This window comes from Danio aesculapii, chromosome 7 (genome assembly GCF_903798145.1).
Source record: "Danio aesculapii chromosome 7, fDanAes4.1, whole genome shotgun sequence".
Taxonomy (NCBI): Eukaryota; Metazoa; Chordata; class Actinopteri; order Cypriniformes; family Danionidae; genus Danio; species Danio aesculapii.
Window position 1 is genome coordinate 39,467,085 of NC_079441.1, and position 25,400 is coordinate 39,492,484.

At 34.4% G+C, this 25,400-nt stretch overlaps 2 protein-coding genes across 2 annotated transcripts in view; both read right to left on the minus strand.

Annotated features, from left to right (window-relative positions):
• The window catches only part of dnajb6b (DnaJ heat shock protein family (Hsp40) member B6b), a 37,964-nt gene extending 26,971 nt beyond the window's left edge, over positions 1 to 10,993 (minus strand). The window contains exons 1-3 of the mRNA XM_056461908.1: positions 10,703 to 10,993; positions 3,057 to 3,180; positions 222 to 331 (exon numbers count right to left, since the gene is read on the minus strand). Of these exons, the coding sequence (XP_056317883.1) occupies positions 222 to 331; positions 3,057 to 3,124 (178 nt within the window). The 5' untranslated portion in view covers positions 3,125 to 3,180; positions 10,703 to 10,993. The remainder of the gene's footprint in view (positions 1 to 221; positions 332 to 3,056; positions 3,181 to 10,702) is intronic.
• Positions 10,994 to 15,725: 4,732 nt separating this feature from the next.
• The window catches only part of ube3c (ubiquitin protein ligase E3C), a 46,950-nt gene continuing 37,275 nt past the window's right edge, over positions 15,726 to 25,400 (minus strand). The window contains exons 21-24 of the mRNA XM_056461909.1: positions 24,707 to 24,895; positions 24,506 to 24,572; positions 22,976 to 23,106; positions 15,726 to 17,947 (exon numbers count right to left, since the gene is read on the minus strand). Of these exons, the coding sequence (XP_056317884.1) occupies positions 17,777 to 17,947; positions 22,976 to 23,106; positions 24,506 to 24,572; positions 24,707 to 24,895 (558 nt within the window). The 3' untranslated portion in view covers positions 15,726 to 17,776. The remainder of the gene's footprint in view (positions 17,948 to 22,975; positions 23,107 to 24,505; positions 24,573 to 24,706; positions 24,896 to 25,400) is intronic.

A 25,400-nucleotide genomic window follows, 5' to 3' on the forward strand; every position in this document is an offset into this window, starting at 1 on the left:
TGGCTTAAGTAAAAGACTTAAAAAGCCAAGATACCAGGACATGTGTCAACCTCAACACACCTTAAAACAGTCATAAATCAAGCAATTCAACTACTGACAGGTTATATTAGTAGATTTCTTTACACTTTACAAACATAAGAGGAAATATATTCAATTTCAATAATAAAAAAAGAACAGGGTATCATTTGAAAATAATTATCGAACAAATAAATATCCAATACCGTCTGACAGGACTTCATATGCTTCTGAGATTTCTTTGAACCTTTTCTCCGCTTCTTCTTTGTCATTGGGGTTTTTGTCTGGATGCCACTTTAGTGCAAGTTTTCTGTACCTAAAAACCACAGACAGACAGACAGACAGACACACACACACACACACACACACACACACACCTTTTTTAAAACAAGACATCTTAAATGTGAGAAGGACACCAAAACTACACACACCTGCAGAATATATAGTTACAATTTAAAAGTACAGCAAAGACGAGAGTGATAATCTAAAGTATATATTTGTATATCTAGAACATTACAAAATTATTTACAAAAACAACAGCATATATGAGGGTGATCAATATATGCATACTCAAAAAAGGTTTAGGTTACTAATTTTTTTTTTTTTATTAACTAATTTTTAATCAACGAAATTCATTATATAAGAATCATGAACAAACAAAAAGACTGAAGATATAGGACTATAAAGATTTTTATAAATCTCTATAAATTCCTGATGCTGATTTTAGAAAAAAGCCGACCACAAACAGTATTTAAATCCAATTAAAAGTTAAAGTATGCTAATCTTTCACTGGAAGTATTGTACTGCCCACACAAATTAAATCCCACAGCTCTTAACAACCACTTTCAATCCAGGTCATGCTACACAGTTTAACTTCAGTAGGTGTGACAACAGGTCAGCATCCCTGTACACTCAACCTGAGTCAGCAATACACACACAGCCTGCGGCGTCAATGGCCTAAACCAAACACTCCATACACCAGGGGATTTGTCCTTTGCACATCTTTTAATAGCGTTTACCCTCCAAACCACGGTGCTTTAGAAATCCTCCCTTAAACATCAGCAAATTCAGTGACCTACAGAACAAGGCTTCAATGGCTGTTTGCTCACCTGAAAAACAAAGGACAAAAACACCCTTTCTAGAAAGGGAGTGGATGAATAAGGTGTGGAGCAATGAATAAGGACACAATGTGACTAAACACCACTATGCTGTAAGGCTTCCCCTAATATCTGTTGATACTGCTCCTTCAACAGACATTTTACTGACTATAACTTTGCAAGTACACGTCAACTTACACTAACCCTAACCCCAACCTAACAGTCTACTTAAAATTTAATGAGAATTAGTTGGCATGTAGATGCAATGTAAACTAAATTCAACAAAATGAGTTAAAAGGATCATCAAAATAAAGTGATACCTTGAAATTTTGCATTACTGGAACTTTGTTTACACGGCATTGGTTTCTCTGGATTTACTGGACACTTTAGGCATGTGTTTGCATAAACTGCTAATGTTTGTTTAATTCTATTAGAAAGGCATGAAAACCTTCTTTCTACATTTTAAAAAGAAAAAAAGACAATTGGTCAAAAAAACATAACAAAACCAAAACAACTGTGATCAAAAAATGAAATGAGACCTAATATTGTTTTAGTAACTCCCCTATATATACATACAGTTGAAGTCAGAATTATTAGACCACCTGAATTATTAGCCCCACTATTTATTTTTTCCCAATTTCTGTTTAAGGGATGGAAGATTTTAACACATTTCTGAACATGATAGTTTTAATTCTAATTGATCTCTAATAACTGATCTTTGCCATGATGACAGTAAATAATATTTTACTAGATATTTTTCAAGACACTTCTATAAAGCTTAAAGTGACATTTAAAGGCTTAACTAGGTTAATTAGGTTAACTAGGCAGGTTAGGGTAATTAGGCAAGTTATTGTATGATGGTTTGTTCTGTAGACTATCGAAAAATATATATAGCTTAAAGGGGCTAATAATTCTGACCTTAAAATGTTTTGTAAAGAATTAAAAACTGCTTTTATTCTGGCCGAAATAAAACAAATCAGACTTTCTCCAGAAGAAAAAATATTATCAGACATACTGTTAAAATTTCCTTGCTCTGTTAAACATCATTTGGGAAATATTTAAAAAAAGAAAAGAAAATAAATCAAAGGGGGGCTAGTAATTCTGACTTCAACTGTGTGTGTATTATAAATATAAATATAAATATAAATATAAATATAAATATATATATATATATATATATATATATATATATATATATATATATATATATATATATATATATATATATATATATATATATATATATATATATATATATATATATATATATATATATATATATATATATACTCTCACTTTATGTACACTGGAAGCTTCTGTAGCCAAAACAAATTCATTGTGTGTGTGAAGCACATTTGGCAATAAAACTGATTCTGATAGATATATATAATTATTATTTTTAAAGAAATAACATCAGTAGTTTTCAGAACAAAACAAAAAATCTCATATTTTCCCATAACTGCATCTCAAGAAACTAATTATTTATTATATAAGAAATTAATTATTTAAAACTATGTACTATAATACATCATATGGATGGTAATGGCAAATTTCTTAAAACTTTTATCAATTTGTCAGGACATAAGAGAGTTTGCCAAAGCATTTCTCTTAATCCTTTCTATATTTACCACAGTGAAAGTGTTTCCATCTCAACCTCAGCAATGTCACAGTAAGCACACACAGCAATGTTTATCTGTGTCTGCATTTGTTTATTTCCAAACGAAGATATTAAAAGAGAGGGCTGATTTATTTTTATTTATTTTTTATTCAAAGAACATTAGAAGCAAGGGCTTAAAACAACTAACACTAGCAGAGATGAGCAATAAAGAAGTCTCACACAAACAGTATCACGAAGCTTGTGTTGCACAGTCCCTGTTATCATTAACGCTCTGCTATGACCAGTGTGTAAAAATAGACAGCCATGACAGGACACAGAGCACTTACGCTTTCTTTATATCGTCAGGAGATGCGCTTTTCGTGACACCAAGGATGTGGTAATAATCCTCCTCCATGGCTCAGGTTTTGGGTTTCCACTCCACGGGATGAGGACTAATGTTCAGCAGTGGCCCTGAAAAAGAAAGAGCGACAGAGAACCAGTTGAAGAAGACATAAAAGAGAGGACAACAGATTGAGGGTGTGCTTTGTTAGCTCTGAGGGTGGGAGACTATTGTGAGGGACGACCTCAAAACGCCAACTCGTCACATAAAAGCTTGGTTCTGTTACATTTCCTGCATAAAAGTGTCCAGGATTGATTCATGATTGGACTTGTCATCAGATCAAGGCCCCTGTATACCACTTCAATTTAATTTTAGGAAATCCTATTTAAGAAGGTAACATAATATGAGAAATTATCAAAAGCAGATGTTCTTACTGGTTTATGTATATGACAAATGTGTAACACTTAGAACCCACATGATATTTTTAAACAGTTCCCTTTAAATCATCTTAGATATAAATGACTTCTCACTAGCATCAAAACATCAACTGCTTTCAGACAATCAGGTGCCAAATAGCCAGTTCCCGTATCCTTCCAGCTGGATCTGACTGGTGTTATTTATATCAGTGGTGTCCTTCAGGACAGGCCCAGAGGTGATCATGGCACAGGACTGGCTTTCCTCTGTAAAGGCGGGAATACACTACATGATTTTTAAAACTCTAAACTGACTTTAGGACTGAACGTTAGGCATCATACATCTACTGACCAGAAACACTGGGCATCAAACACCACAAAAACTGAACATCACACACTTCTAGACTTTCAACCCACGCAGAAAAGTGTTCAAATTACAATAATTTGTACTAAATTTGGCTCAAAATTTATCAACTCAATATTAAATATGTCTGAAGTGAAGGATGAAGATTACGAATACCAGAGTCTGTGTCACTTCACAAAGGTCCATGATATCAGTGTCTAACCAAAAACTACTCCAGATTGTAAATATGGGCAAAAGTCATGTAAAAGTCATGTAATGTATTCCAGCCTTAAAGGCACAATGTGTATGAATGTTTAAAAAGCACTGGAACAGGGTTATATTTTTTGCTGGCTTATGTTCTTTATCCCAAATGTTTCTAAAAATGTTCAAATCCAGAGAAATTAGCTAATTTAACTAGTGACACAGACCAGGTCCACTGTGGTTTTATAGAAAACAGGAAAACACCAAGATGTGTGGTGTATTTATTAGACTACAGAGAGCAGCATTAGAACAGAACCATAAAACGTATCTAGTATGATAAAACAGTGCTGCTTCTTCAACACATGCTCATGACCAGAAGAAGCGATGGACTGTGGCATAATAAAAGTTCTGCTGCTTGCATGTTGCATAACGCTTGTCTCTCATCAGCAATTGCTTCAACACTCATTTCAACAGCTTTCAGCCCTACTCTGCTTCCAACACATTCACACGGCAATTCGTAACGTTTTGCTTTAGTGGCTAATTCGTATGATCTAATTGGTACAATTTAGCACGATTTGTTTATCCTCCAATGACGGTTGGGTTTAGGGGTGGGGTTGGGTGCCACGCCTCCTTTTTAAAATCGTACAATTTTGTACGACTGAACTTGTACGAATTAGCCACTATACTGACAAAACGTAAAATACTCACATTTTCTCATGAGATCAGGCTGCTGCTTCAAATACCATGATAACAAATAAGTTTTGAACATTTCAGCTCATTCTTTAAGATGATTTCTGCAGTACAATAGGATTTAAATGACGAGGACAACTCCCATGACTCCACACTCAGTCAAAGTATTATTGCAATACACCTTTGTTTGCTGTCAAAAATGGCATATAGCCACTGTGCCTGCCTTTAAACTAAAATCACTTTATCAATTTAGTTCACGTAAACTGACATTTATAACAAATCTAACAAAAACAAATTTTTTTTGCTCAAATTTCGGATGAGGCTAACTAATTACCATTTTGTTTACTTCTTATTAACAATAAATTATGTATAATTATATGCAACTTAGTCATACCAATTCATAATAACTATAAGTACATTGTTTACTGTAATTATTCAGCACTTAAATAAATAATTTTATTGTAATGGTGAATACTTACATGCAACTAACCCTAAAACACACCCATTCCTAATCATAACTACACGCACATTGTTAACTGTGATTAAGCAGCACATTTTGAAAACAACTTCTCTCTTGATTTCTGTATTTCTGCATTCATTTCCCTAAATTAAAATCACAGATTACATTTGATTACGATATGTTCTAAATGAATAAATGTATTGCTCTTGCAAACACCCAATACTGAGGAAAAAAGACAGGATGAAGGTTGACTGGCCACAAAAATGTAAACCCTGGAGCTTAAAAAGCGAGATAGATTATATCATGCCTGCAAGATTATATCATGCCACCTAAGCAAACTCAAGTTACACAACAACTGTGATTCGGTAAGAAACATCTACTAGTGTACTATACAGACAACTGTATGGACTAATACATGAAAAAAAAAAATCTATTTCTATTATTTTTTTTTACTTTTTTTCAAAAAGGCTAATGTCAATGAACACAACCATTAGACAATTTGAGGATGAAGATACACTAGCTGTCAGTTTGGGGTCAGTAGGATTTTTAAATGTTTTAAAATAAGCTTATTCTGCTCACCAAGGCTGCATTTATTTCATCAAAAATACAGAACAAATTGTGAAATGTTATTGCACTTTAAAATAACTGTTCGAAAGTTGTTTATAATTTAATTTAATCATTTATTCCAGTGATTTTAAAGATGAATTTTCAGCTTCATTACTCCAGTCTTCAGAGTCACATGATCCTTCAGAAATCACTCTACTATTAATTAATAATATTATTATTAGTATTATTAATGGTAATAGCAATAATGACTAAGGTAATAATTTCAAGGTAATAATTTGGAAGAACAGCCAAACTCCACACAGAAACCCAGCCAGGGCTCAAACCAGTGACCTTCTTGCTGTGAGGTGATCGAGCTACCCACTGTGCCACCGTGTTTCCCTTAATAAATAAGTATAACAACTTAACCATTTTCTTTTACATTTAATAATGCCGCCTTGATGAACAGAATAATTTTATTTAAATTATTCATTTAAATGAATCATTTAAAAAAAAATTACCCCAAACTTTGGACCGGCAGTGTATATTACTGCAAGAAAGCAACTTCAAAATGTACTTGATAGGTAGATTTTTGACAAACAAATTTATTTATTTATGTTTTAATGCCATATCAGCAACATTGGCTATATTCATGTCAAAACCTATACTAAATATACAATACATAACATGCAAGCATTCTCAACCAATTCTTTCTGAATAAACATTCATAGTACAAAAAAAACAACAACACTGAAATGAGTCGTATACAATCTTTTAGTTTGATCAATCATAAAAATTGCTACGGAAGACATCTTTTTAAACATTTCCCATAAAATATTTCAGAGTAAAAATTCTCTAGTATCATTTAAGAATACACATTCTATCAAAATATATTTTATCATCAAAATATTCTTACACAAGTCACTTTCAATAAATATGAGTGTGTAAGTCTTGATTCTACATCTACTGTATGCACCACCTGAACATGTCTATTTTCAACATGATAATTATTTCTTTCATTTACAAATAGATTCACTTCATATGATTTGTTGTTTCTACATTCATCCCATTCCAATTGCCATTTCTCATTAATATACAAATTCAACACAGGTTTCACAAATTTATATAAACAACACAATGGAAGAACTTAGTTAGCGACTGATGTCCCAGTTTCAATAGACACAGATTCTCACATACAACACACACACACACACACACACAGTTTTCCTCTTCTCTTTAGTCAGTTCCGAGCCATTAAGTGTTTCAAACCACACCTTCTGCCCTGCAACCTACATTCCAACATTTACACCTTTTTGAGTCATTCTTTTCGTAAAGTACACTTACAGTAAGTGTTCAGTCCTCGATTCATGGTTTTTCCTCAGCTCTATCTTCCTTCAATCTCTGTTCCACATTCCTTTGCTACTTGTCATGAAACAGCAGTCAGGGCAAACTCACAAATGTGTGAACAGATGTGAAATGGTTGCTGAATTCTCTGGAGCTTGTTTTCTGGCTTCTCATGATGGCACTAAGAGGAGGCTGTCAGCTCAGCTAACACCAGATCACTTGACCGCAAATAATCCAGGCAGATTGTGCCAAATCTGACCGCAAATCAACCAGTTTTCGTTAGTCTGAATTAGTTCGGTGGGTTAATTCTACTTATGAATATGAAAAGACTCTAAATAAGCAGGTATGAGAGTGCATGAATGTATAATTAAAGGTTCAATGCATGATCAGTCCAGCAGCAGGTGTTGCCATTTGTTTTATTTTCTCAAAATAAGATATTTATTTGACAGCACGTGTTTGTCAATGTGAGTAACAGATGAGGCACTGCTATCTAGAACAATGGAAATCAATATTTGGCAAAGGTGTGACAGACTGAACCAGAGGACAGCTGGATGAACTCTGATGCCGTCTTTGAGTTTTATGGCCAACTGATACAAGCGTCTGAATCGGTTACTGAGGAAAAGAAATTAAGTAGTGCTGGTCAATGATTAATCACATGCATATAAAAATAAAAGTTTGTCTTGACAACATATACATAATACGCACACATTGAAACATATCTATACAAAACAATTTTGCTACATGGATGTTTACATTTATGTATAATTTGTATCAAATATACTTGAGATATGAATTAAAAATGTCTCAAATATATGCATGCCTGTGAGTGTATTTTATACACATAATAAATATACACAGTTAACACACTTAAATGATATCAAAACAAACCTTTATTTTATTAAATCGCGATAAATTTTTGCCAAGCACTAAAATTAAGCTTCTGTTTCTGTCATAGATATGAAAAACAGACTTCCCTACAGCTGCCTGCAACCAAAGACTTTTCATAGGAGTAATTTGTATCTGCAAAAGACAGACTGTAACATAAATAGCCCAGACAGTATATATACTTCCTGAAAATGTTACATTTGATCAAACCGATGTCATTAAAATCAGTTTTATAAAGTACTAACCAATAACTACACTAAATTAATTAAGGTTTTGATAATAACACACTACCTCAGCTGCTTGATGTGTCTTTTAAAAATAGTGGTTGTCAGTGGCCTTAAAAGGTTTCTAATCAACAAAGCCTGTTCTTACATTACAGCTAGAGTGAAAGGCACACCAGTACCTCCTCAAAGACACAAAGTAAAGTACACTGGGCACCTTTAACAGCATTGATCTTTCAATCCTGCAGAATAAACTGACAAACAGAGGACTAAAGAGACACTTGGTTAGTTGACTTGAAACTGAAGGCTGTTACATTACGCCATTTCACAGTCCTGTCAAACTGGCTTATGCTACTCTTATCCACTTATCCACTTATCCATGTTAACCCTGAGACAGGGTTTTTCCTCATTTTAAAGGATCTTCCTCCATTCTTTAAATTAAAGTGGAGCCATGCTGTGAAAGCACAATCAGCACACTACCATCCTTAATAGACATCACTTGGGCTATGGTCAATACTGCAGTGGATCTACATATGAAGAGTTCAGATGCCTCTAAACACCTTCTAAAATTGTCTCTTTAAATTCAATTCAATTAATCTTTATTTCTATAGCGCTTTTACAATGTAGCTTGTGTCAAAGCAGCTAAACATAGAAGTTCAAGTAAACTGAAAATGTGTCAGTCCAGTTTTCAGAGTAAAAAATGAACATTTTTCTCAGGCTCTTGTGAGTAGGTTCAGCAAGTAATTACTTATTTGGTGATTAATGGGTTATTTTCATTGCCTTTAAAAATTTAATAACTGAACATAAACATAGGAGGCTGAGAAAATTACTCAAATTAAAAGAAATTTCACATGGCGTTTAGAGGCTTTTCCATCTGAACTCTTCATATACTACATGTATTATTATTATTATTATTATTATTATTATTATTATTATTATTATTATTATTATTATTGCTGCCAGATTCATCCTCTGACATCCCACATCACCCTTTCCAGATTTAAACACTATATTCAAAAAGCAAGCAATAATACACGCACGCTTTGCTGTAATACTACCAAAAGTGAGCATAACCTTTAATATCCAAAGTCTTAAATGTGAAGTTAAAATGTGAAGTATAAACAAATAAACGGATATTGAGGTAGTATTGTCAAATGTGACGATGGCGGCATCTGAAATCCCATAATTCCCTGATAAACAGTCAGCCAAAAACCACGACAAGAGCAGCACATTTTTAAAAATCAATTAAACTATTAAACTTAATTAAATTAGACTACTAAACCTAATTAAACTATTTTAATGGTGTAAAATAGATTTTTCACATCAACGCCATAGAAACACAAGAGTGTTTTTTTATCTTTAAAGAACATTCTATAAGGACAGATCAACCTTAAGTAAAACCTTGTACCTTCTTTCAACCCCGTTTCACAACAGTTGAACAACAAAAAAAAAGATGTTTTGAAAAATGATGGAAACACCATTGACTTCCATGGAGTTTGTTTCTTTTTCTATGGATGTCAACGGTGTTAATTGTTTTCGACATTTCTTCAGAATATCTTCTTTTGTGATCAACAGAAAAACTCATAACCTAACTCATGTCAAGTTTCTTAATGGAAGAATAGATGTAGCCATTGATAAACAAACTTTATTTTTACAGGTACCATGTCCAAATAATATACTAATACACATATAATAGTATGTACCCTATGTGAAGTATGATATTTGAGACAGGATCACATTTGACTATCCATGAGGCTATGCATGGGGGAGGACTTGCAGTGAAGTAAAGTAATGGATGCTGAGAGGTTACGTGATGACTATGTGGCAAATGTTGAATGTCAAGATTACATTAAAAACCACAGTTGGTCCCACAAACAGCATTCCAAACACCAAGACATGTTGTTCTTCTACAGATCTAAATACAAGCAAACAACAGCGAGCTCTACTGTTATCAGTACTAATTGTGAAAGAATCTCCAGCACGTATCAGGTTTATATGACATTTTGAATGCAACAAGTTTAGAGGTGTGGGCAGACATGGAAAGTTCTGGAAAGTCAAGACTCACTTTGAAAGGACTAATACTTTCAAAGGCATGCCTTGGTTCACACATAAGTAATAATCATTTTAAAAAATTACACCATCATTTAGCACTAATTATCTTTACCTGGTATTGAACTTAGCGAGCAAGATAAAAGGTGTTATCATATTTGTAGGCTTTGTACAGCAGTATTTACATTAACTATTGAATCGTATCCCCTTATAAATTAAACAAAATCGCTTAACACTGAATTGGGTCAGTGAGGTACCAATAGTCAAGGATTTTTTTAATGAGTAACGTTAAAACTAAGCATTTTTCCCCATTTTTAAACATTTTGTGTCTTAAACGGACTGACTGCTAAAAGAGTCACCGCGAATCAACTCACAAGTCGCCAGCGATGCTGACTACATAGGCAGCACAGTAGATTTTGGGACACTAACACTGTTTTTTTTTTCAGCTCGTTTTCATCGCAAGCCGAAAAAACATAAACGTATATCAACTTTAAGCTCACCAACCTTCGGTGATAATGACAAGTCTCTTTATCACAGCTGTTTCAGAGCTTCACGGTGTATCCAATGAAAAGGTCGAGTTTTTTATTAATATATTCTATTCCTGCAGGAATTCTTCTGTTTGGTCCGAGCGCTGTTCGTTTATAAAACAGTCCCAGGTAGCTGGAATAACTCCCCTGTCAGAAAAGCAGAGATGAGCAGATGTGTTCCAGTGAGTCTTTATCCCTGTTAATGATCTGCTGCTAATGTTCTCCAACAATCCGCCGACCTCTATTAAAGCGACATGATTCTAGTGCAGTTTCGTCACTTCCTGTTACCAAACAGCTGAGGAGAATTCGGTGTGATGTGTCAGGTAAAGGTTTTGTAATATGGGAAATAACAAAAGACATCTTGAAGAAAATGAGCAATATATTTTCACAATAGCCTCATACGACGCAAAGGACAAAACATCATGCATTTTTCTTAAGATAAAAGCAAATATGTAGGTTTTATAGTTTATAAACATCTTGTGGAACTGCTATTAGTCTAAATAAAACTCTCGAGGAAGAGAAAGTGGAAGCGTCTTTCACACTGAGAGGTGGAGAGAAGAGTGAAGAATTTTCACATGTGTCCATCGTTTATATTGAGTCAGATTCTTAAGTAATCCAAATGAGCTTTAGTCGCCTATTCAAGGCGTATTTAGCTCAAAACTAAACTTGCTGTCATCGTTTATTCTCTCTTTCACTTGTTCCAAATCCTTTTGACTTCCTTTCTTCTGTTGAACACAAAATAAGATATTTTGAAGAAAGCTGGAAACCTGTAGGCTAACCTTGACTTCCATAGTGTTTGTTTTTTTTCTACCATGGATGTTGGGTTACCAGTTTCCAGCTTTTTAAATTATTAACCAGGCTTTTGTTTTATTATCTTTCAGTATTGCCTCTATCCTCTCAGTTCAAGCATCAGTGGGATCTAGAATTTGGATGTGGGGTGGTGGGAAACAGCTGTCACAGATAACTTCTCCTCATGCTGCTCAAGATTCAGGCCTGATTCAGTTGAAGATTTTTCATATTTAAACATTAAATTACTGTAGATTATTCTGAAATGGGGTTGTTATCTGGTGTTCCCTAACACCTCTACAGTGCATTCTTTTCCTAACACAAATGAACACACTACTTAGTTGACGTATTGTGTTGCTTTTTAAATTAACTTGTCATATTTTTCTTTTATTTAAATCACAATTAATTTATTTATAAGTGTTGTTAGATTGACAATTAATGCGGGGTTTATTGTTCTTTTTATTTTTATTACCCTCAGGCTCACTGAGGGTTTTGACAGTTCATGTTCATGTCACCCTTAGTATCAAAGAGTAAAATTATCATGATGGCGACGCGGTGACTCAGTAGGTAGGGATGTTGCCTCACAGCAAGAAAGTCCCTGATTAGAGCCTCGGCTGGGTCTGTTGGCATTTCTGTGTGGAGTTTGCATATTCTCCCCGTGTTCGCGTGGGTTTCCTCTGGGTGCTCCGGTTTCCCCCACAGTCCAAAGACATGTGGTATAAGTGAATTGGGTAAGCTAAAAATTGTCCGTAGTGTATGTGTGAATGAGTGCATGGGTGTTTCCCAGTGATGAGTTGCAGCTGGAAGGGCATCTGCCGCGTAAAACATATGCTGGATAAATTGGTGGTTCATTCTGCTGTGGCGACCCCAGATTAATGAAGAGACTAAGCCTAAAAGAAAATGAATGAATGAATAATACTGATGTTTTTTTGTTTTTTTTAATAAAAAGTTAAAAAACGTTTTTCTTGTTTTGTTTTGTTTTTTTGTATATTCCTAAAATATATATATTAGATAGATGTTTTAGACAATGGTTGCAGTTTATAGGCATAGATAGATATGTTAATGTGTCCTTCAGAGTGCTACCGTGTGAATGTGTTCGAGTAGACAGGATGTGATGCATAGATTTGAATTCAAATATTGCCTTGTCCTTCCTGCTGTGTGTGAAGGCTGGATCCTGGACTGGAGGCTAAAGATAAGAACGATTATTTATGAGAGTGGCTACATTCCAAACCACGTGGAAGGGCTTTTACATGCTTCACTCTACCCTATAATTACAACTCTCTTTAGTAAGCTAAATAATGTATTTATAATTATTTTTTTTATTTTTTTTTTCAAATTGTCCCAGAAGACACTTTTAAGAGAATATTTGGCATTCAAACAGTTTCGTTCCCATTTAGTGGGTGTCAATAAAAACCAAAACTACGAACATTCTTCTAAATACTTTCTTTTGTGTTCAATGGAAAGGAATTTGCAACTGTGTAGAACTATAGAAATGAGGTTAAATAAACAATGACAGATTTTCTATTTTTGACTGGACTATCCTGTTTGGAGGAAGAAGTTACCAAGGAAAATGTCAAATGTTGACGTTGTAAAGCTGCATTCTGTAAATGTCAGTGTATCATCTATATATTTTACATTTAGAAACTTCAATCGGTACAAGTAAAATGATACGCCACAGACTGCAGACTATAATAAATATTAAAAATGGCGTGAAACCATTTTGAGAACCATAGCAACAGTGTTATGTAAAACAGGTGTTAATGATACAGCTTTGTTGTAGATGTGTTGAACTAGTATCTTGGAAGCGTGTGCTGCATTTCTAAGTGTTGGCCAGCAGAGGGGGAAATGTCTGTTGGTCATGAGTTTTTATTCATTTATTTATTTTATTAAAGCTTTATAGACAACATGCACGTGACATTACCAAGGTAATATTATTTTATTATTATAAAAATCTATCCCTTCTCTTGTTTTAACTATTGTTAGTCATAATTTCAGTGTTATTTAACTTATTACTATTAAGATTATAAAATATAGTTATACATTTATAGTTATATAATTATAAATATAGTTTTATATATATATATATATATATACACCACTGTACAAAGTTATAATTATATGTTATAGACTTAATAGTAATAAAATAATAATAGGAATATGTGTCTTATTTCCTATTCAGTTAGACTTTTATCTCGAATCAGAGGCAATGCATGGTATATGCTGCATTTATTAAAATACGACTTTTCTTGTTGTGGCAATAAACCTCCACAAGGAGGCGCCCTTGGTCATCTAATAGTGAAAGAATTGAAGAATGTAATATGCGGTAAATAATTGATTATTTAATATACAAGTGGGCAAAAAAATAAACAATAGGAAGATAAATAACAATTTATTACTATTATCATTATGATCATAATTATTACGTAATGACAGATTATTAAGCAATTATGAATTAAAGAGTGTTTTTCATATGCTAAAAAACAATAAAACAATATTTATGATGAATGTTGGAAACCACATTGTTGCTGCTTCCCAATTCTATATTTTGGAAAAATTACTAGGCTATGCAAGGCATTGGGGATCAGCAACTGTTGACAGAAGTACTATCTTTAGGCGAACTATCCCTTTCAGTTAACTGTAATTGTGCAGCATATGACAAGTTGGTAAAAATATTTAAAAAAAAAATTTATCTCAAAACATGACAATCTGGGTTATTCTCTCTCTCTCTCTCTCTCTCTCTCATTCATATATATATATATATATATATATATATATATATATATATATATATATATATATATATCTCCTGTAATACTTTTTCAAATATTTTCCAAGTGCTGTTTAATGGAGATTTTAAAAATATAACATTTTCAAATGCCTTTAATAACTATTTTCTTTTGTCTATGCACCGAGGAGTGCATATAATAATTTACCAGTTATTTTGAAAGATACTATTCAGCTTAAAGTGTCATTTAAAGGTTAATTAGGTTGATTAAGAATTTTTACAGAACAAACCACTCTGGTCAATGACTTGCTTAATCATTCTTAATATATTCTTTAGAATAATAATAGGCTAATATAGGCATAACATTGACCTTAGCAGATCCTCATTTTCTGAATAAATCTTATTTATTCAAAACCAGAAAAAAAAAACTTTAATAGGAAATACTGTGGAAAAATGCCTTGCTCTGTTAATAGTTAATATCTGGTAATAATTTTTTTTTCATCATCTGTACACACACAACCACGCATTAAGATTTTTGTTAATTTGGCCAATTGTAATTTTATGCTTTAAATGACTTTGTTTTTATTTTAAATCTAGAAATGTCAGGAGTTTGCAGAAAACCAATTGTTTTACCAAGCAGAAATGATTAATTATTATTATTATTATTATTATTATTATAAATGATAAATCAAGAGAAAAGTGGTATTTTCAGTTGCAAATTTTCACTGAAGGTAAATTATCTTATGTACAGTGTTTGATTCACCCCCGCCCCCCCTCCTCAAATCCAGTTTTGCATTAACATGCCGTAAACTGACAAAGAAAACCATCTTAAATCTTTAAATAAAAGTATATAATTCATAAACTTTAAATAGGGAATGCTTAACCACGATTGATGACAATCTACATTAGAATCTTTTCACTTACTGTTAAAAAAAAAAAAAAGCAATCAGACCCGTTTAACTGTAAAGGGTTTATAAAACCCATTAATTGTTCTTAATGAATCCTCTGAAATGAAATCTCTCCGCTTTCATATTCCAGCATGAAATGACTTGACCCTAAGTGCAATAATAACATTTCTAAAAGCTATATAAAATACCTTTGCTATATCTTCGCACGTGGATGTGATGGATGGCCAGAGGCATTAAGTTTGCGAGCAATAATCCATTATAAGGTAATAGGCCCAAATAAATCTCCCCATAATTAAGACCAATCCTTCATCGCTATAGGACAAGTTGGTTTTTTAAGACCCAATTACCCCCGCCTGAGATTGCTGCTAAAATGCTGGAGATTTGGTCATAGAGGGAGGAGGAGTCCAGAGACTTATTACAGTGCTGCGTATATGGAGAATACATGGAGATGAGCCAAGGAGAGAAAGGGAAAGGAAAAAAAAAAGTTCCCATTGCAGAGCCCTATTAGATTTATGTCAAACACTCCGCGCCCTAATTTATGTTGTCCGGATAATGCATCTGTGCTCTCCACAAGCCTCCACTCTTGTTCCATCACTGGATGTTTCTTTAATTATATGTCAAAGGCCATAAAGCGCATCAGAGTTTTTACTCTGCACAAATACTCAGTTTCAACAAAAGATTCAGAAACCTCTCCGCTGCAAATAAAATCCCAAAACATATTTAATAACTGCCATACACTCTGATACACAAATTGAAGAGCTGTCTTTGTCATTCAGGGCACGTACACTTTAGTAAACGCACACTTTTTTTTTTACACACAACTTCAATCACTTGTCGTTCTCATCACCAACATCAAGACAAACTCTACACATCTACACTCAGATAATTCAGCACCTGTATGACTTTGGGTGTTGAGGGACAGGTGATTACTGACAGCAGACGAATGAAAAGTCTTGTACAAATGCTCTGCGGACGTTAAAAGATGTAGACATGTACATATTCACAAATACATCATCTTCAGCTCTCTGCCAATCAAACAACCGACATGTCCTTACAGAACCCGCCAAGTAGCAGCAAAACAAATGAAGCAACCAGAAGATGTTGAAAGTAAATGCTCGTGTCTTGCACTGTTCAAATGATTTGTTAATTAGCGCTTTCTGTATTTTGTGATTCAGTTATTCTGATCGTTTCCATTATAATCTCTGCTTTGCCGACTTTTGATGTTGAAAATTCAACGGTGCGGCTTCAAACTACGAAATGAAACAATTAATTGTATAAGAAATAAAATATGTAGAAATAAATCTGTGGTTCTGGTACTTTATTACCAGGTTTTGTACTGTAATTTACAACAACACAGTCAGCATCAGTTCAAACTATTAAAAATGTCGGAGTTAAAAGTAACTTTCTCAAACTTTTCAACATCAGAAGTTGTTAGAGGAAAGATCAAGGTGCCACGATGCAATTTTAAAGCATAAATAAACTTGAAAGAATAACAAAATACAGAAAAAAATGCTAATTTGCAGTTATCTTTTTACAGCGTGTGTTTATCTGAATTGTTCTGTGCTACAGCAGACGTTGGATTAGTGTCCAGATAAAGGCTTTAAAGTCATATTTTTACTTCATTCATCAAAAAAAAAAAAACCCTCCTAGAACCACTAGTCTAAAAACAACCTGCATGTCCTCAAAATCTTCTCTGGTTTGATTTTATTGCACAAACATCAGCATCATCATCCATTGCTATAATGCCAAGATCAAATGTGTTGAAATTTTATTTTGGTTAAACGCAATGGATCTTAAGGCCTGAATTCTTCCAATCTGGCCTGTTTGTTGTGCTGAAATATTAAACTGTGTGTTGCAGCTCCATTCTGTCGGTAAAAGTCATCATTTCTACATGATTAAAAACAAGACAACTGCACACCATTTTCTGTCCTACCACACCTGTTAACCTCACACATCCCACCATGACTCGATTAAACTCCTTTGTTGACCACATAAGCTCCAAGTCATCTTTTTAGCCAGGAAAATGAATAGCTCAGAGTTTTCAGCGAACGCTACACCTATTAGCAGGCCCCGTTTCAAGGCATGGACGTTTGTATGAAGCAGTTAGGGCCAAGCCAATGTTTGTAATATCGGCATGCTGTTACATCGGAGAAGCTTATGTTTGAGCTCGAGACAGCGAGGTTAACGCATGCATCTTTATTGATTGACTCAATATGTGCTGCACTATATGGTGACAAGGAGCAGTCGCAACCTTAAAATGGCATCGTCTTAAAAGATTGGCTTTGATGTTAGCAATGCAAAAACTAAAGGAAAATCTGCATGTCGATTTTGCGTTGCCATTTTATTCCCTCAGTATCTTCAACATTCAGATGTTCCGCTTCAGTGTTAGTGCTTTCAACCAATGGACGCCTTTTCTTGATGCTGCTTGGAATTTATAAATGTGTTATTTACACGTTTAGTCTATTTGAAGTAAAAAATAAAACGGAGCGCATTAGTTCATGCCACAACTTCTGCGAATCACTGTAGATCCACAGCAGATGGACTAGCTGTTTATTTCCTCGCTGGTCACCATGACTGAAGGCCGCAGCTTCTTGACTGAGTTTCAAGGCCATCAAGGAACTGTGGTTTTCCCTCAGCTGAGCTCGAAGCCAGCGGACGATTCGATAGCGTAGAGCAGCTTGTTCCTCATTAGCTGTGGGTCGCAGAACTCTGGCAGCTTCAGAAGGTTCATGCAAGTGCTAGCGGTGGGGAGACGCTCCAGGTCAGTGCCTCCGTTGTGAATGCAAAACGCTGGGTACAGCTCCTACAAATAGAGAGAGTGGAAATTCTCATAAGCGTCAATAGCATCGATGAAATTGGGAAAATGGAGGAAAAAGACACTTCTTTTTGCAAAACAATGCCTGAATAATGTCATGCGACTCATTATTCTTATAAACATACATTATTATTATACATGCATACATTATTCTTATAAGCCAAACAGATGGTCTAGAGCAGTTGTGCTCAACCCCGTTCCTGTAGATCGACCTTCCTGCAAAGTTCAGCTCCAACCCTGATAAAACACACCTGAACCAATTAATTAGGACCTGAACAGCATTTGATAATTAACAGGCAGGTGTGTTTGATATGGGTTGCAATTGAAATCTGCAAGAAGGTCAATCTCCAGGGTTGGTCACCCCTGGTCTAGAGACCAAGTGAATGCAAGCAGAGGTCAATGCTGCGCTGTGCATTTTTCAGTTAAGCCACTTTAATTTAGTCACGATTAATCACGATAGCTTACAGTTTGTTAAAAATAAAACTTGTGATTGCAGAGTTCTTAACATTCCACAGATGCACTCTGCGCATTTTTAATTGAACAATTGTTGTCTATTAAACATTCAGCTTTTCTGCACCCTCAAAGGGAGAGTTCACACCAATATTTGAATTTACTCAACATTTATTCACCCTCAAGTGGTTCCAAACCACCGAGGTTATTTTTTCTGTTGAACACAAAAGATGACAATTTATAAAATGCTGAAAACCTGTAATCATTGACATCCATAGTAGGAAAAACAAATGGGGGATTAATGAAGGGGGTCGCGTGGTGATTTCCAAAAATCTAATAAATTTTATTCATTAGAATGACCATATTTTATCCAAAACCTACTGAAGATAAAAAATAATAGTTTATAGTGACAGCCTTTCAATTTTTTTTCTATTGGATTACGACCCTTGGGGTAATTATTTACACATTGATACATTATAATAAAGAAAACCACTTGTTAAGTGTGACGTCACGCAAAGCAGCTTCCGGGTTCAGCATTCTTTCAAACTGTATGAGAAGACTCAACAAATGGTAATAATAAACATTTACAAAGCGATGTAATACTTTTGAAAATCACAATCGCAATATTTATACCCATGCCTATTTTCCGATAACCAAAATGTAATGAATTTTTTATAAATTGTCCAAATATTGATGTCTGTGATGCAGCAAGTCCAGAGACTGTTGTGTACACCAGGATTTGATGCAAAATTCACTTTAATCTGTGATATGACTAAAAAGTGGTCATAGATGACTATTTTCTCAATTCAAATGAGTAGTGGACCCGAAAACAGTGTTCCATACATCACAACTTAACAAGCGGATAGTGTCAGATGCAGCAGATTGATTTTACTGCACCAGGTTAAACTTTGTGGCACATTTACAGCACTCACACAAGTAAATAAATAAACGAAGAACAGACCTGGGCCTATTGGTGTGTGTGCACTGTTGCATAAAAGGTTTCTATGTTTATTACCACCTCAGAGGATATTGGTGGTCGCACTGGCATTGTTATTTTGGGGGTCGCAGGCTGAATAGTTTGGGAACCCCTGATTTAGCAGATGCTTTTTTTCCAAAGCAACTTACAATTGAGGAGGTATTCAGTGATTTACCAAGAAGAGGCAGTACACACAAGAAGTGCTAGTTATACAAAGTAACTTGTTTGGGTAACTTGCTAGAGTGGGAGTGTTGTGCTAAATTTTGTTTTAGTATTTAGCTTCAACTAATGCAAATACAGTTGAAGTCAGAATTATTAGACCCTGTTTTTTTGTTTGGTTGTTTAACAGAAAGATTTAATAACTCATTTCTAATAACTGATTTATTTTATCTTTGCCATGATGACAGTAAATAATATTTGACTAGATATTTTTCGAGAGACTTCTATACAGCTTAAAGTGACATTTAAAGGCTTAACCGGGTTAATTAGGAATAAATCTATTTTTCCAGAAGAAAAAATATGATCAGACATACTGTGAACATTTCCTTGCTCTGTTAAACATCATTTGTAAAATATTTAAATTTCAAGGGGGGCTAATAATTCTCACTTCAAACTGTAGATGTTGGATATCTTTGTACTACATTTGAAGCCAAACTAGGAATTAATAGTAATCACAACTGATACAAATCCTTACTTGCATTAAATGTAGGAAGTATCAGATCATAAATATGTCTATAAAATGCTTTATACCAGGTTGGTAACTATCATAGACATTAAGGACAAGTCCTGCCCTATAACTGACTAAATAGATGGAAGTTAAAAATTAGAGATGACCAATCAAACTAAAGTAGGTGGCACTTATTATTCATAGAAGCAGAAGCTGAATTCCAGAGAGGAACATCAGGTTTAATGTAAAAAGAGAGCAAGTAGCATCCAAGTAGTGAATTCTTTATTATTTGACTAAATGTTTCCTCATGCAAACATCCAACAGTAATATCCAGTGATAGACATTACTTTTTATTTCTTAAATAGGGCCATTTTGTTGGAAATAGTGCATCATTTACATGATTTATGTAATTCCTAATTGAATGTGATGATACAGGGAACATTTCCCATTTATGACATATTAAGCATTTAAGTAAGAATGAATCTGTGCATTTTTAAAATATTATCTACTGAGTTCAAAATGATGTTGCAAAACACTGATAATACAGATAACGCAACGAGATGGGCCTAATGAAAAAACTCTCCCCACGGCTGCAAGGCTCAACCCCAAAATGAACCTGATTAAACCTGCTTTAACGGGCCAATTTTTCTAACAATTAAGGTATTAAAGTATCGTTGCTTATCGAGAAAGTGTCACGATGGGAGCCATCATTTTGAAAAAAGGGTATCCATCATCTTTTTTAAATAGCTCGCCGTGACAGGGCTATTTCTCCCCTAATGAATTCTAGGGTGTTTAACGGCACCTAATTAAGGCTGAGCTGGCTGAAGAGGCAGACGGGGTGGAAGGCCATCTCCCCTTGATCTGTCTCTCTTCGTCTTTTTCCTCTTACTCCTCCTTTCCATCCCTTCCTCAGAGCGTCTGCACCAAAGTCAAATTCATTAAACGGACCCACTTTAATTTTGGCAGTAACATGTATCTGTGGAATTGCTCAGAAGCCACGATTTCCCCCCCCCCACCCAAATTCATACAGGCTAAAGTAATCCGCTTTAAACTGATGACGGCTATTAAAATATCTAATAAAGTCAATGAAATGACTATTACTGTCCTTGGTTAGTTTAAGAAAGGCAGAAAAACACATTTTTTTCTGTTTGAAGCGCAACTGGCATACTGCACACTGACATATACTGTTAAACTAATTATTTTATATTTATTTCTGTTTAATGGAGAGAAGGCTTTTCTTTCAACACATTTCTAAACATAATAGTTTTAATAAATAATTTCTTTTATTTTTGCCATGATGACAATAGAGAATATTTGACAAGATATTTTTTCAAGATACTAGCATTCAGCTTAAAGTGTCATTTAAAGGCTTTACTAGGTTAAATAGGCAAGTTAGGGTAATTAGGCAAGTCATCGTATAGCAGTGGTTAATTCTGTAGACAATTGAAAAGAAATATTGATTAAGAGGGCTAATAATGTTGATATTAAAAGGGTTTAAAAAAGTAAAAACTGTTTTTATTTCAGCCAAAATCAATCAAATAAGTCAAAAATATTATAGTGATAATATAAATGCAATAATACATAATATTATCCGATTAAATCAGAATCATTTGAAATCTCCATTTCCTTTACTGTCAAACGTAACTCTCTCATCCCAAAATGTACATACAAGTCAGTATCGAGTGAAATCCATTTGAATTTTAACAGGGTCTCTAACAGGTTTTTCTTCTTAATTTACCAGTCAGATGAATTTCAAACAGCCAGTGGCACTTGGCAAAGCCCCAAATAACATTTCAATGCTGAGGGTCACAACCTCTCCAGCACAAGCAGAGCCCAAGATAAGGCCTGTGCTGATAGCTGTTATAATGTGAAAATGATTTGTTACAATGAGCATGTTTGCTCACACACCCTTGTGCAAATTAAGGACAACATTCTGCGACAAAACATATTTTGTTCACTTCATTATTTCCCAGTTAGGGCAGCACACCTTACAGGGAGCAGACGTCTTTGTGGTCTGGATGCTGATAAGTTTATTGAATAAAAAATGCAGAAAAATGGGACAAAATCATCAGCAGGTGTGAGTTGGCATGAACTTGAACTGAACTCTATATGTTGTAATAGAGTTGTGAGTCATATCGATGTGGCTCAAACGAGGGTTGGGTCGTGTCTGTACATTTCACTTTTCTAGTCAAGCCATTTGAGGTCTTTTACAATCTCGGATACAACATTAGCTCATTACAGTCCAGACATAATACAACCAAACCCAATGTTAATTAAAATCATATTTATTTTCATTTATTATTTTATTTTTATTATATTATTTTATTATTATTATTTACATTTATTATTTTTAATGGGTTAAGGTTCATTTAGGGTAACACTGTTGTTGCTAACTACAAGCGACGCAGCTCGCGACATGCGATTAAAAGTATCTTTTTGAAGTTAAAATGAGTTTTTGTCCTAACCATCTGCAACAGTGATACACAATTTCTATTTTAGAAACATTTTCTATTTCCACAACAAAACAACAGGATAAACTACTATGGCAATGATCACCTCAGGTACAGATTATGTGCTTTATTCAGTGTTAAATGCTACCAATGTGAGTATATATGTGACATTTACTGCCATACTACTGAAAGCAGCAGCAAATCGTTCACTTAACACAGAAATAAAACCACTAGCAAACGGTTTGAAAACGAAAGTCAGAACTGTGACCATGTCAGTCACTCAGCCCATGTACATTAAATAATGTTAAATAGTTTAAATATGTATTAATTAAATTACAACCCCTACCATTTAATTGGCAGTGCATTGACTGATATATAAATGAATGGCTAGTATTTAAATGTTTTTGTTGTGTCGCATTGCATTTAGCGTGTGTTGTTATGACATGGTGTTAGTTTTGGCCAATGTCACTGACCTTAAAGCCCAAGAGCGGAGGTCGTGAGCAGCTTGTGACAAACTTGAGCAGTTTGCGTTTCTCCTCATCACTGAAGCTCTCCACTACGTCCCAGAAGGTTTTGATGACTGGATGAGTTGCTGAATAACCACCTAGGCAGAGTAGCAAATGAGCAAAACAAAGTTAGGAATATAAGTCTTTAGTCTAGCATAACTAACACTTCTGAATGATCAGATAATACACCATTTCAGCTATGTGCTGCTACTGCTAAACATGATTTTTACCTTTTTAGTTTAAGTAAAGTAAAAGTTGAGTTTCAAACACAACAAACTCAAACAGACAAGCAAATTGTTAATACACTGTAAAGAAAAAAAATCTGTACATTTTTTTTTTTTTTTTTAAAAGTCTTTTTTTAAATAACGTGGTCAATTTGAATATTTACCATTAAATAGAAACGGAAAAAAAAATCTAAATTAATGTATTAAAAAAATTTAAAAAAAATGAAAAATTACATTACTAATGCTTTGCTTCTTAGACTTTACACACCTGAAACTTGCCTATAGCACTTGTTCACTGCTGCTCTTATAGTTGTGTAAATTGCTTCCTTGTCCTCATTTGTAAGTCGCTTTGGATAAAAGCGTCTGCTAAATGACTAAATGTAAATGTATGTATTTTTATATTATACCATGTATTTGTAAAGTGTTAATACACAAATGTTTTGAATACTAACATCTACACTTACAACTCTAGTGAGAATCACTGATGAGAAAAAAGCTAAAAAGAACAATATGGTAAAAGAAGATAAAAAAAAAAAAGTGGAGCATTATGAAGGGAATTCTGCAATAGTCAATATCTGGTTATTCACAGCATATATTAAGAAAATGTACTGTTAAGCAGGTAAAAGATTTTCACTGTAGTATTTTTACCATTCAATTGATAGTCATTTATGCTCTAATATTAGAGCAAAATATGAAATGCTTTGATTAAAAAAAACACACACACTATGTCTATAATAAACTGCACAAATTGAATGAAAGAATTTGTAAAAATCTTGAGAATGATTGAGTTTCAAATACTAGCTTCTTCAATTGGGGCACAAATCTGAGACGTTGTATAGTGTATTCCAGCCTTTAAGGGTGCTACCAAAGAAATCTACACAATCCAAATAAACAGTTTTATTTTAAGCGTCAATAAGCATTTTTACAAATTAACAACTCCCTTGCTGATTAAATACAAAAAAGCACAACAAATTGTAATTGCAACCTGGCATCTAAAATAAAAACCAAGTGGCAAACAAAGTGTGACTGTGTACTTGTAGCAAAGCCTATTAAAGGGAAGTCTGAAACCATTAGCCTAAAAAGCATAACAGCTAATGCTGCCTTTATGGCAATATGAAGGGAAGGGGACTAAAAGCAGTCATTTGATTAGCTAAGACATGCTTCACGTGAAGCATCCAAGTTAGCGCTATAGATTTTCCAATGATAAGCATATCCCATCTAACCATCATGTTTCCATCTCCCCCATAGTAAGAAAATCTCTGACTTGTAGTACCTGAGTAGTTAGTAAATCTCTTCAGGTCTTCCAAACAGATGGGCACATGTGCACCAGAAACCAATACCTGAAAATACAGGACAACAATCATTCAGTTTAAGATTAAAACCTACAAGCAGATAATATCTGCTGATCTCTTTGTAATAATTATTAATCCTCTCTGGCTGTTTTGTGTTTATACACTTTTGCTGACAGTTTCACCTGGATTTCCTGCTGATCAAACATTCGCAGCCACTCCAGGTTGACCACGTTGGCCAGACCCTGTCGAAAGGCCAGGCAATGTGCTCTGATCTGTTTGTTCAGACGGTAATCGGCCACTAAATGGATGTAGGCTATCCTGTTGGCTGTGGTTACCGGGATGTCCTTTCCCCCTGGTTTGAGCTCGACCACCTGGAAAAGACAAAAATAAATGAGTGTGTGACAGGCACCGTCTCCCTGCGCTCAGTGACTGAGTGGAACAGGGCATCTGCAGAGGAAAGTGTTGAAGCCAATTGAGGAACACAGAGGAAATGAGTGCACATGGAGACAGTTTACTGCACTAATGAAGCGGAAAGTAAATAGCAGTCTGCTTTTACTGTTACTGCAGAAATATTGCACATTTTTAATTAATGGGACATTTTTGCCATTTTGTCTTAAAAAATGTTATAACATTTATAACATGCATGCTGCCCTCTAGAGAGTGATTAAGATAAATCTTCAGTGTCCTTATGAAAAAATAAAAATAAAATCACATTTTGTTCCATATTTGTCTCCCTTTTCCCAAAAGTTCTTTGATGCTAAGCACTAGTAGCAGACTTCTGTCACACGATAATAGGCTAATTCAGTCGTTCCCAAGGTGGGGGTCGCGGTACAATGACAGGGGGTCACTTGGTGATTTCCAAAAGTCAAATAAATT